The sequence below is a fragment of the Pectinophora gossypiella genome, chromosome Z (genome assembly GCF_024362695.1).
Source record: "Pectinophora gossypiella chromosome Z, ilPecGoss1.1, whole genome shotgun sequence".
Taxonomy (NCBI): domain Eukaryota; kingdom Metazoa; phylum Arthropoda; class Insecta; order Lepidoptera; family Gelechiidae; genus Pectinophora; species Pectinophora gossypiella.
This window is the reverse complement of record NC_065433.1, coordinates 7209841-7222463: the sequence shown is the minus strand read 5'-3', so window position 1 is coordinate 7222463 and position 12623 is coordinate 7209841. Positions and strand designations below refer to the sequence as shown.

At 37.4% G+C, this 12623-nt stretch overlaps 1 protein-coding gene across 1 annotated transcript in view; it reads right to left on the bottom strand.

The window, feature by feature from the left end:
- LOC126380772 (probable cationic amino acid transporter) overlaps positions 1-12623 on the bottom strand; it is a 168700-nt gene that overhangs the window by 96144 nt on the left and 59933 nt on the right. The window contains exons 2-3 of the mRNA XM_050030371.1: positions 10018-10078; positions 385-532 (exon numbers count right to left, since the gene is read on the bottom strand). Of these exons, the coding sequence (XP_049886328.1) occupies positions 385-532; positions 10018-10025 (156 nt within the window). The 5' untranslated portion in view covers positions 10026-10078. The remainder of the gene's footprint in view (positions 1-384; positions 533-10017; positions 10079-12623) is intronic.

Sequence of the window (12623 nt, the reverse complement as noted above, 5' to 3'; positions counted from 1 at the left end):
AAACCTCGGCACAGGGCCCTAGACGTTCTTTAAAAAAATAAACATAAAACATAAAATATTGGTATACAATTGAGTAATTTAGCTGCCTAATATATCAGTTCTCAGACAGTTAATCCCATGCATTAATATCTTCTAAATAATCACTAACTTTATAATAACCTTTTTTGTAAAGTTTTTGTTTAACTACTGTCTTAAAACAGTTGAAAGGCAAATTCTGAATGTCAATGGGAATCTTATTGTAAGTTATGTGTTACTCCGTGTTTTTTATTGTATATTTGTTGTTTGTTTTATATTTGTTGCTGTGGTGTCCCTTTATAATAAACGTTTCTTTCTTTTTTAATTTGTGTCGTTTTTAATAATACTTAGTTTAAGGATGTTACTTACTGATAGACGCTGCTTGCCCCCCGGTACGGTTATTTCATCCGTGGTCTCCGTGTCCCGAGGATCTCGGGTGCGTATTAGCTTGGTGAAGATGTTGTGGCCATCTCGCCGGACCCCCGCCCAGTCCACCTCCTGGATGCGTTGATATGCCCTGCGCCATAATATGCTTTATAAAAAACTTGATAAACACGACGAACAGAAGAGGACGGAAGAGGCAAGATGATTGGGCACTTAATAAGACACAACGGTTTTATTTATATTTAAAATAAAAAAGAAGGGAAGTTAGAAGGAAAGAGAGGAAGGGAAGACCAAGAAGATCTTACATGGGTCATCGTCATCATCATCACCAGCCCATTAACGTCCCCAATGCTGGGGCACGGGCCTTCCCTATGGATTGATAGGAAGATCGGGCCTTAAACCAGCACGCGGGCCCAGTGCGGATTGGTGGTTATTAACGACTATTAATGCAGCCGGGACCAACGGCTTAACGTGCCTTCCGAAGCACGGAGGAGTTCGAGATGAAAACTTTTTTTTTGTGGTCTCCCATCCTATGACCGGCCTTAGCGAAAGTTGCTTAACTTCAACAATCGCAGACCGAGCGCGTTAACCGCTGCGCCACCGAGGAGACATGTGTCTTACATGTGTCATGATTATGCATATTTTAACACTTTCAAGGACAGAACGTCTAATAACGTTCCGATCCCAAGATGTCATATTACCTATTATGAACCATCGATGACCCATGATCTATGTCCGTGAAAGGGTTAAATAAAGTTTTAAGTATTATTTGCAAGTAGATATCTCAATAGGATACATGAATATTAACTACTTAGGTTAAGTTAACAATATAAAAAATATAAGCAAATGGACTTATAATATTAAATAGAATTAATATTAATGAAAATGTTATACAACTACTTCATTCATCATCTCCCTTAATTCATCATTTTCCCGTTTTTCTCAGGGTCCGCTTACCTAACCTGAAGATTTGACAGAAGTGATGAAAGTCTTTTTTTATTAAAAATACATTATTATAACCAACTACAAATCTTAAAATTTTCACGTGAGGTGTCCAAATGCTCATTACAGAATTGCACTCAAAGCCTTGTCGTTAAATCGTGCCCATAAAATCTAAAACCGACACTCTCATGCATGCCTTACCGCCCCAGATATGAGCGTCATGAAATTTGTAGAATCTACCAGCGACAGAATTCAGATACCCTCCTACATTTCCTAGTAGTATTTACCTTGTACTGGTTATGTGTCAAACGATGCAGTGTCTTAAAACATACTAACACCAAAATATCTTAAAGTTCACTAAACACAGCAGAACTGCATCAGCGGCATTTTGTAAACTTAAACTCAAAAATATCTTTATTCAGTTAGTAATATAAGTTACACTTTTAATTAAATATGTTTCACCGCCCAAAATGTAATGTTAGATTTCACACATCCTGTAGGTTTATAATACTTTACTTATAGAAGAGATGTAGCTGCAAGAAAAAGTGAGTCGTTCTTTTAAGAAAAAAAAAATACATTGAATATAATTTCAGTAATTCGGCTGCCTAATTTTGGGTCCCGGACTGTTGTTCCCAAGCATTCCTATCTTTTATAGTCATTAAACTTATAATAACCTTTTTTTACAAGGTTTCTGTTTAGTCTTAAAACTGTTAAGGTAAATTCTGTAGAACATTTATCAACTAATATACCTCTATTTGTAATGTTAGATTTCGCGGCACAACGCGGTGTCATACAAAATCTTGTTCTGCGCGAGTGTAAATATTTCTACAGCACCACGCTTAAGAGGTGCAGGCCCTGGTGCGCAGGATTCAAGTCAGCTTCAACAGTATACTGAGTGCGTTTGCATGTAGGTTCAACCAGTGTAGAGTACACGCGAAGTTTTAATTTTAAATAGGTAAGTACAATATTTTTTTATTATATTTATGCATTATGGTGAAATAAATCGTTATAGGTTATTGGCCGATGTAAAATTTTTAGACGGTTGTTTTAGATTTCTGGTTAACATTGACGTGTGTTCCATAAATTTTATGCCTGTGATTACCCGTCCTTTTCTTTTTCAGCACTATGTAGGTTAATTATCTGAGCATCAATTATATTAGATCTCTCTCTTTCTGTCCGAATTCATTATTTTCTCTGTTTTCCTCATTGGGTTCTGATTATTTCCACTTATCCCACACCTCATTTCCAGAACGTGATTTTCATTATGAGAGATTCATTAAAGAGATTCGACTATAAGATGCATCCCGACACTATCAGAGATACTTCTTAGATAAGTAATAAATAACTTTTCACAAAGTAATTCGCTTCTTGGAAACCGTGTGAGAGCGCTCAGCGCTCCCCGTTTGTCCGGCCTAGTAGTTAATGCCATGTACGGCAAATAAGCCACGTCAAAAAGAAATGCTTCGTGGACGAAACTTATTTTTTATGTGAATAATGTAAAATAATGACAATGGTGTAAGACGAACACGATGTGACATTAATTATGTTTATACAACATCCATTATAACGAATGCGTCTTACTTAGTTAGTGAAAGAGGATTAATGTTGATTTTGTTTTCAATCTAGTCTCGAATTCGAACAGGTTAGGGACGAATAAATAAACAGTTGGAATGGTCACTTTACTCAACCTCTCCGTGTAAATACTATGTACTTACTTAAGTAGTATTGTGTTAGCTTACTAGCTTCCAATTATTGCCCAATGGCTTAAATTAGCTTCAAAACTTATTTTGATTCTGCTCCGCACCACTCAAATCCCCTGGTCGTTGCGGCTTCCGAATACATCCCGCTTAGGGACGGTACAGAAAAGTATCGTTCTCCACGACCCGATTACTCTAGCCATAGAGGCGGCGACAAACACTCCAGAACCCCAACACCGACCCGGCCCGCGTGGTCGAAGATTTCGCTCATTCAACGCTTATCGCTATCGACCCACAATTAATTACTTATTTCAAATATTATCTTCTCAGACGATGCCCTAGGCTCGTGCCGTAGGTTCGCGCCTATGTGGGCACCCTCAGGCCTGTTGTCTTAAATGTTTTGTACCGCTCTCCATTTGTCCAATAAGTCACGTCAAAAAGTAAAAATAAATCAAAGCGTAATAGCTTTAGCTGTTGTATATTTTCATAATTTCACTTGCCCAACCACCGGAAAATATCCCGCGTGATAACAATCAACTGTTTTAAAAGCTGTAATTTTATATTTCCTGTTTGTATTCTCTTTTAATGTGTCTTTGTAAAACGGTACTATTATAAGCTTTCATAATCGATTCCGTCTATTATTCATTACCCTCTCCATTAAACTTGTCCGAGTGACGATTTGGCTACTTACTTGGAAAGTTGACACTCCCACTTTAAAATCCACTTTCCTTTTAATAGGCCGATCGTCTACAATGGTTTGACAATTAATGTTTTAGTTTGGGGTTTCCCAAACTATGGGTCGCGACCCACTGGTGGGACGTGAGCGATTATGCTGCAGAAAGACACACTATTTTACGTTTTTATTTCCTTCTATGGTGTTTTTAATAAAACCCTCTCGTTGACCCGGGGCGGGACGGTATGCGATAGGCATTTCCCCGCGACAAAAAAAAATGTATACCGCTCGTCAGGAAAGTTTACGACTCATGAAGCTGCGTGAAAATATATTGATAGGTCGTCTTGTGTATTATAACCTGCAGGGCAATAAGTTAATTATCGATTATCCTGCAAGGAGATCCCTCGTCATCACAGGATAGCTAAAAACCTTAGTAAGATCGGGCATTTATCAAAGAAAAACTACTTTTGAAAGCAATGCTTTAAGCGATAAGGCCGCCATTTGCCATGTACCTAGTTAAGTCTTTTGTAATTATTTCTTTTTATTTTAATGCTAATAATTAATAGTATATTTGTATTTGAATTTGTATCTTATGAAAAGTAATGGTTGGAAGCGTTTGAGATGTGGTGTTGGCGAAGGATGGAGGGTATAAGCTGGACTGAAATGGTGTCAAATGAAAAAGTGCTGGAAAGAGTTGAAGAAAAGAGAACCATATTGAAGACTATAGAGAACCGGAGAGGAAATATGATTGGCCACCTGATACGACACGATTCATTTATAACAAACATTATAGAAGGAAAAATTGAAGGGAAGAGAGGAAGGGGTAGACCTAGGAGGACATTTTTCGAGTTAGGTTAGTCAGACTTAGGATAACATTTATGAAACAAATAAAAGAGAAGGTGCAGGTCGTACCGTATCGGGAGGTGAAGGTTTTGGCGGGAAGAAGAGAGGAATGGCGGTTACTCCACCGACAAGAGCGCAGCTCTTAAATAGAGAGAGAGAAAAGTAATGATAAAATTGCAACCTCTCACATAAAATATACTTTGCCGGTAAAGTGCCAATGGAATTTGTGAAGTAAGTAGTAAAGCTATCGTAGTTATCTGTTTGCAGGAGGAGTAGTAAGAGAGAGGAGTTGAACCGGGGACAGTGGTTTTCATACAAAATGCACGTTAGGGCCTATCTATCTACGCCCTGAGCCGAGGTTCGCGCCCAACTGGTCACCCTCAGGCCTGTTGTCTTAAACGTTGTACCGGGTGAGAGCCTTCAGCGCTCCCCATTTGTCCGGCCAAGTAGTTAATGCCATCTGCCGCAAATTTACAATAAGTCACGTCAAAAAAAAAAGCTTTTCCATCCTCTTTGTTCCATTCCGTGAAACTGATTTGGCTAAGGACTGATCACTTGTCACCATTCGATTCCTCATTATTCATCTTAATACAAACGTGTTCTCTTTTTTATAACTTTGCCTTGTGTGTAATATGTATATAGTATAAAATAATAATCCGTTTAAACTTTAAAATTATTTCTTTAAAACTGTGCATAATTATATAGAAGTAGGTTTGCCAGGGATCAAGTTAGAAGATCGTTTATATGACGGGAGCCCGGACTTACGTAATTGCAGAGTCGAAGCAAACTTAGATAAGGTAATGAAAATGTGCAAAGTTATTTATAGATTATTTCTAAAAGGAATTACTAGCCCTGGTCACATAAAGCGCTGTATACACTAGAATATTATTGTAGTAAGTACACGCAATTATATAAACGTTGCAAAACATCCCTTTGTAGTGGTTTAATGCAAATTACGTTTCCATTACCGGGCGTATGCAATTAAAGTACCTACGGTTGTAACAAGAATTACGAGTTTTATTGCGTACGAAATAAATGGTAGATATTGAAAATTGAATCCAGGAAGCCAATCGCAGGGTTCACATGTGAAACTGATGATGATTGGCTGGCAGGTCGTCGTTGGTCTTTTCTCAAATGCAACACCTTTACTTTGACGCAAGTAGCGTACAGTTTGTTGGAAAATGGAAAAATGGTTTTACATTTTATTTATTTATTTAGGTACACATACAGCAATACATATTAAACTTTTACAGACAACATTATAAATAGAAAGAAATACTTGGTATATATGCTTGCCAATTACATGCGTACACAGCATTCACCGTAAATGGAAACAAACAAACTATATTAATACTAAACTATATAAATTATAAACTATATATATATATTAACACATTTTTTAACAAAATATTAATGTAAGTACTGTTTAACGCTTATAGCGACAACCAAAGTGATTTAGCACTTTACTTTTGTAGCATCGAGGGGAATCATTAAAAATATCGATGTTTGGCAATTTGTCATTAACTTCGTTGAACGTCGCACACATCATGGCAATAGGATAGTGTAGGCCCAGATTAGTACGGTAACGGGCTATATTAAATAATTTAGATATGGGCTTCCGAGAATAGTTATATGGTACGGTGAGATTTATTGAACTTAACAGATTTGGGCATGCTATTTTAGTGTTGATGATTTTGTAAAGGAACACAAGATCTTGTAGTTTCCGTCGAGTTCTCAGAGTGTTGATTTTGAAGAAAGACAGCCTTTGGTCATAGGTCCTCTTGTGAGAAATACCGGGTGTTACAAATGCTAAGTGTCTAGTGAATGCACGCTGAAGGCTTTCTATTCTTTGAGAAGGCTCAGTATAAACAGGGTTCCATTTTCATTATTATTTATTATTAATAGCCCGCAACGTCCCACTGCAGCGCAAAGGCCTCTCTTCCCTTCTTCCACTCCTTCCTGTTTCTAACTTGTTCGTGCCACCGTTTCGAAAAGCGGTCTAACTCGTCGCGCTAACTATTTCGTGGCCTTCCCCGACGTCTAACGGCATTTGCAGGAGCCCACTCTGTAGGTTTTTTGGCCCAGAGGTCATCGGGCATTCGGGCAACATGGCCAGCCCAGTCCCATTTCATTTTAGGTATACTTAATGAAATAGTATACAGTCCAGTAAGTTAAAACATCTTCGGTGTATAAGTAATAGGCGGTTAAGAGGCCGAAGTTATCTACTATCTACAATGCAGACTGCATCTTATCAGTACGTGACCCAAGAGATCTACTTAATGCAGGGAATCGATTTTGCAACTTTAACCGGCCCTGCGATATTAGGGTAAAATTACCAGTTTATCTCTCTTTATTTAAGAGCTGCGCTCTTGTCGGTGGAATAATCGCCATTCCTCTCTTCTTCACCTCCTGATACGACACGACCTGCACCTTCTCTTTTATTGGTTTCATAAATGTTCTCCTAGGTGTACCCCTTCGTCTCTTCCCCTCAATTTTTCCTTCAATGGTGTTTGTTATAAAGTTACCTATGTAAAAAAGTCGACGTTTATATATATTTTTATGACGACATTCAACGCTATTATAATTATACTTATATAAATTTGTGAAATGTGTTGTCGTTTCTTTAAACGTATATCTATTGTTTTTTATCTTTGATATTGCACGAATTGTGTCGCGTCATGATAAAGATAGCTTAAAATAGAAAGTTTCATGAACTTTTGATAATATATATTTTTTACTTTTTTGCTTGTTTTTACTGTAGACGATATTCAGTAACCTGGAAACTTATTGCTTTTAATATCGTGTGAGACGATAAAATGAAATGTTTGTAGCTCAACTTGTATCAGGCTTCTTGAATCGTAGTAACGATGCAATATGTTGCAACAGGTCGGTAAAATGTATTTTTAATATTATTATAATAATATTTACTTGATATCGAAAGATTTAGTAAGAAAATATAATGAATAATGAAGTGATGTAAGTAATATAATGAAGTGTATTTATTTTTATATGCACAAGTATTCCTATGCTGCACTATCCCGCTATATTACTTAATATTCAATATCTCCTATACTTAAAGGTTGCCTGGAAGAGATTGCTACTTAGCAATAAGGCCGCCTATTGTACTAATTCTATTTCTCTTTTGTTTTGTATTTTGTTTTTTCCTGTTTGTGCAATAAAGTATTTGTTATGTTATGTTATGTTATGAATGTATGAACTTTTATTTGCTTTTTACGAGACATGAAATTATAAGATTGATATTACAGCAATTTTGTAACAAATTAATTGTGACCATCTACTATATTGTAAATTATTCTCAAGAGTTTTATTGCAGATAGTTTATCTGTAAACATCATTATACTTTATGGATTTCAAGGAGATGTAATCAGAAGAAACAGAAATGAACATTGTTATCATATCGTCACTGGAAAGGCAAAATTACATAAGCGCCAAAATATCCTAAAATAGTAGTCCATCTTATGATATCTATTGCTAGACATAGAAATTGAAAAAACAATGTAAACTTACGTTGACGTCGTCAAAATTGGATAAATGGGTAAAAAGTTATGATAAAAAACGAATAAAATACTAAATAAAATACGGATTTTTCTTAAAATGACATTTTGGCGCTTACGTAATTTTGCGTTTTCAGTGACGATATACATTTTAGTTTTCCGATATCTAAACTTTCATAATAGATCATTTTCGTGTCAAAAGAAGTTTTACGGAAAATAATTTATTCTTCAGTTGAACAGAAGATAAGGAGAGACCAACAAAATTCGAATAACTCTACTAAATAGGACTTTATTTGGTGTATTTTCCCGAACTCTCATCCTTACTATTATTTCGTGTAGCAATGAAACGAGTACTTAGTTATGGGCACTCTTCACCCGAGGGGAGGAAGCTCAGGGGGGTTAAAATGGCCACATCGAAGCAATTCATGTAAGGAAGCAATATTGCTATTTGACATTTGTTTGCATTGCGCACTTAGTTTTATATGCGCAAATGTCCAATTGCATATTGCTTTTTTAAATGAATTGCTTCGATTTGGCCTTTTTAACCCCCCAGGAGGAGCTCGGTGGCGCAGCGGTTAACGCGCTCGGCCTGCGATTGTTGAAGTAAAGCAACTTTCGGATAGGCCGGTCATAGGATGGGTGACCACAAAAAAAAAGTTTTCATCTCGAGCTCCTCCGTGCTTCGGAAGGCACGTTAAGCCGTTGGTCCCGGCTGCATTAGCAGTCGTTAATAGCCATCAATCCGCACTGGGCCCGCGTGATGGTTTAAGGCCCGATTTCCCTATCCATCCATAGGGAAGGCCCGTGCCCCAGCAGTGGGGACGTTAATGGGCTGATGATGAGTGAACCCCCCAGCGGAGTCTCTACAAGCTAACGATTCTGCTTGCAGACCCTAGTGTTCCTCACCAACAAATTGTAATTCAACCTTGTTTTTGTTGAGAGAGGAATATAGATATATATTTACAGATCCGGGCCAAAAAAGATGATGGACTTGAACAATGCATCTTTCTTACGAAATTTGTAAGGGGGATGTCATAAGTTTGATGATAGACTCCAGTTTCTTCCTTTTCCTACTTGCAGGCAAGCTTTCTATGTTTATGTATCTTAAGATGAAATATTAATTATTTATTATATATGTTAAAGAAAGGTAAGGTGAAAAAAAACTGTAAACCTAAACCTAAATTTCCATGAGAGAGCGGAAATATGGTGTGCCAGAATAAAAAAAGAAAAAATAGAAGTGAATAGGAAAAAAAATAAGAATAAAAAAGAAAAAAATGAATATATACATATACAATAGGTAAGTAGAAAAGGAAGGTAGGTTTGGGCGGAAGGCAAGAGGGAAACCACTGCCTTATTTTTCCCAAAAAAAGTAGCATGGAGAATGCTACACCGACAAGAGCGTGGCTCTTAAATTAGTGATGTAGTAGAAAAGGTGAGAATAGAAGAATGAGAGGTGAGGAGGTGGGGTGAGGTGAGGTGGGAATAGGTGACTAGTAGTAGGATAGGTAGCAGTAGGTAGGTAGGTATATTAGTATAGGTAAGTGGGGTACGTACCACAATGGGAAATATTCAATTGTATATTATTAAGTGTGGTGTCAAATGAAAAAGTGCTGGAAAGAGTTGAAGAAAGAAGAACCATATTGAAGACTACTTATAGAGAACCGAAGAGGAAATATGAGTGGCCGCCTGATACGACACGATTCATTTATAACAAACATTATAGAAGGAAACATTTAAGGGAAGAGAGGAAGGGGTAGACCTAGGAGGACATTTTTATGAAACGAATAAAAGAGAAGGTGCAGGTCGTGTCGTATCGGGAGTTGAAGGTTTTGGCGGGAGGAAGAGAGGAATGGCGATTACTCCACCGACAAGAGCGCAGCTCTTAAATAGAGAGAGATATTATTAAGTAGCAGTCTGTATATTAGTAGTAGTCGTAGATAATACATACCTCCTCATTGTGGCAGCTCGGTGTTCACCGCCGAAGCCGCCCACCTACACCGCGCTCGCACCTGGGAACAAGGCATACATCAGTGTACCATCACAACAAATACACAAAAACATGAATAAAGTTCAAACTCTATTCACCGACAAATACAACGTAAATATCACAAGAAATACACCAAGCTTGTTTTAAAAATAAACGCATATTTTGTCGCCCAGTCACCGTCGTTGCCACGATTACATACCTAAGTACTTAAGTGCTTTAAGCATACTGTTTTTAAAGTTTGTTAAACTTCTTTGAAAATAATAATTTAAATAAATCTTCAGGTTTTCTTCCTTTTTGTGTCATTTTTAGGGGTCTGAGCCTTACAAGAAAAGATCTTTTTTCCTAGAACGCGTGAAGGTATCAAGTTGTAATTAACACCAAAGTAACACCTAAGACACTACGGTCTGCACAATATTAATACAATCTATGTATGGAGACAATAGTCAATGGCAAAGTCAAAGTCTCGGAACCTTCGGTGCGCGAATCGGACCGGCACTTGACCGCTTTTTATGTACCTATTTCGTTTTTGGTGTTGTGCAATTTGCTATTTTTTATTTTATATAATGTATTTTATATTTTATTGTAAATTGTCATTAGGTAATAAATATTTTTTTCTATAATAAGTCTTCTATCATAGATAGTTCATTATATTTTATTAGCCTACAAAGGCCAATACAAAGATGTGCTCAAACGTCACATGAAAGGATGCGGCGTGGCCCCATCGCGGTGGGAGAAACTGGCCCTGGCCAGTTTGGTGCTGAGACCAGCACAGATCATCTAAGTTTATTTTAATACATTTTCTTGACTGCCGTAAAGGAAAGGGACGGGTACTCGACAGGCATAAAATTTGTGTAAGTTGACAGCACACTTCAAATGGGTTACATATTAGCGAGATACCTATTTTATTCGCCCGGATTATTCATTCATTCACTCATTTATTTCAAAATTAACAGTTGTCAATCATTCGTCCCTTTTCCTTTTCGGTGGATAAGAAAATGACGGGTTAAAATAAAATTAAGGGTCGTGACTGCGTGAATATTATTTATATTATGTTATTCTCTTCAAGAAATTCCATATTTGCGGTTCACAAAAGGAATCATATTATGGTACGGTGGAATTATTAACACCAAAAAGATGGGACCTGCCGTCAGTACCAGGTAAAACAGTAATAAGATTATATATTATGAAATTCCTTTGAAACTGAATCACTCTTTAAAATATAATATGCTAGAACTGCTTATTTTACGTGTGTCCTAGAGAATTTGTTTATAGCTGCAAATCGTCATTTGGTATATCTGCTATTATGAATTACGATCTTCTTTTTCTGTCTTGTGGGTTGTGGTTATAATTGAGTCGCCAAAGGCCCCTGACATGGCTTATAACGACTACGTACTTACTTAAGCAAATAGTAACCGGAATCAACGGCTTAAAGGGCATTCCGAAACACGGATCATCTTTCGGGCAACTAGGTAATCAGCCTATAATATCTTAGTCAAATTAGGGATCACAAAGTGATGTGATATGTCTTGCGGGGATTAGAACCTTTGGATCGGCTAATGGCCTATTTGGTTCATAGTGGTTGAATGTTCACGACCCGGTTGTTATAATATAGAAATCTTCGCCTATCGTGTGGGTTGTGAGGTGGATTACCAATCTCATCAACCCTGGTGTCAGGGTTACTATCGAGCCGCCTAACATGGCTTATCTAACGACTACAAAAATAGAAACACGACATAGAAAATTAAAAGTTTAAAATTAAACTGCACGTATATAAACCTGATCTTTAAATAAATTACGTGTTATAAAAACAAGTGAGAACTGTAGTAAAGTAGCTGTCTCCCTTATACACCGTTTCCTGTAATAAGCAGTGGTCCTTAAAAACAACTTTTAACGTTAAGTCCAGGATAATAAAACAGCAGTGAACATTCTTAGTGCGCTTATAGACCACGACGTGGTGTCGATAACGTCGTGTCGACACGGCCATTGGCTTGTCGACGACGCAGTCGCCCTGTGTCATTGGTCTGTACCTAAGCACCCAAAGCTCTCCTATACCTCCCTGATGATGCGTGGAACAATGATCATTCAAGTACAATAATAGTACTCTATGCACAAATGCGTCCAATTTCGTTAACAACCTACCGTTTACCCAGGCTTGGAATTGCTCCGGGAAAATCGATTGAAAGCCTGTGATATTCAGCCTTAAGTTATACAGATAAGGGGCGGCCTAATTTTCATTTATAAGGACTACTTTTGAGTATATTATCTTCTTTCTCTTTCTCTCATTGGATTTTAAATTTATTACTTTTTAACTTGATTGGGAGCGAATATCAAACGGATCGGCCTCTAAACCACGTTATGGTTATAGATGATTAATATCACGTGGTTTTCAGGATTTGACCGCGGTTAATTACACGGTTATTACATGGGTGTTTATAACTATATCGATAGGGATATGCAAGGAGTGGGTTCCTTGCCAGCCATGTTTAAGTAGACAGAAGTCTACCCCTTCGGGGATACAGGCGTGATGCTTATGTTCATGTTGGGAACGAATAAAAAACACAAAACGC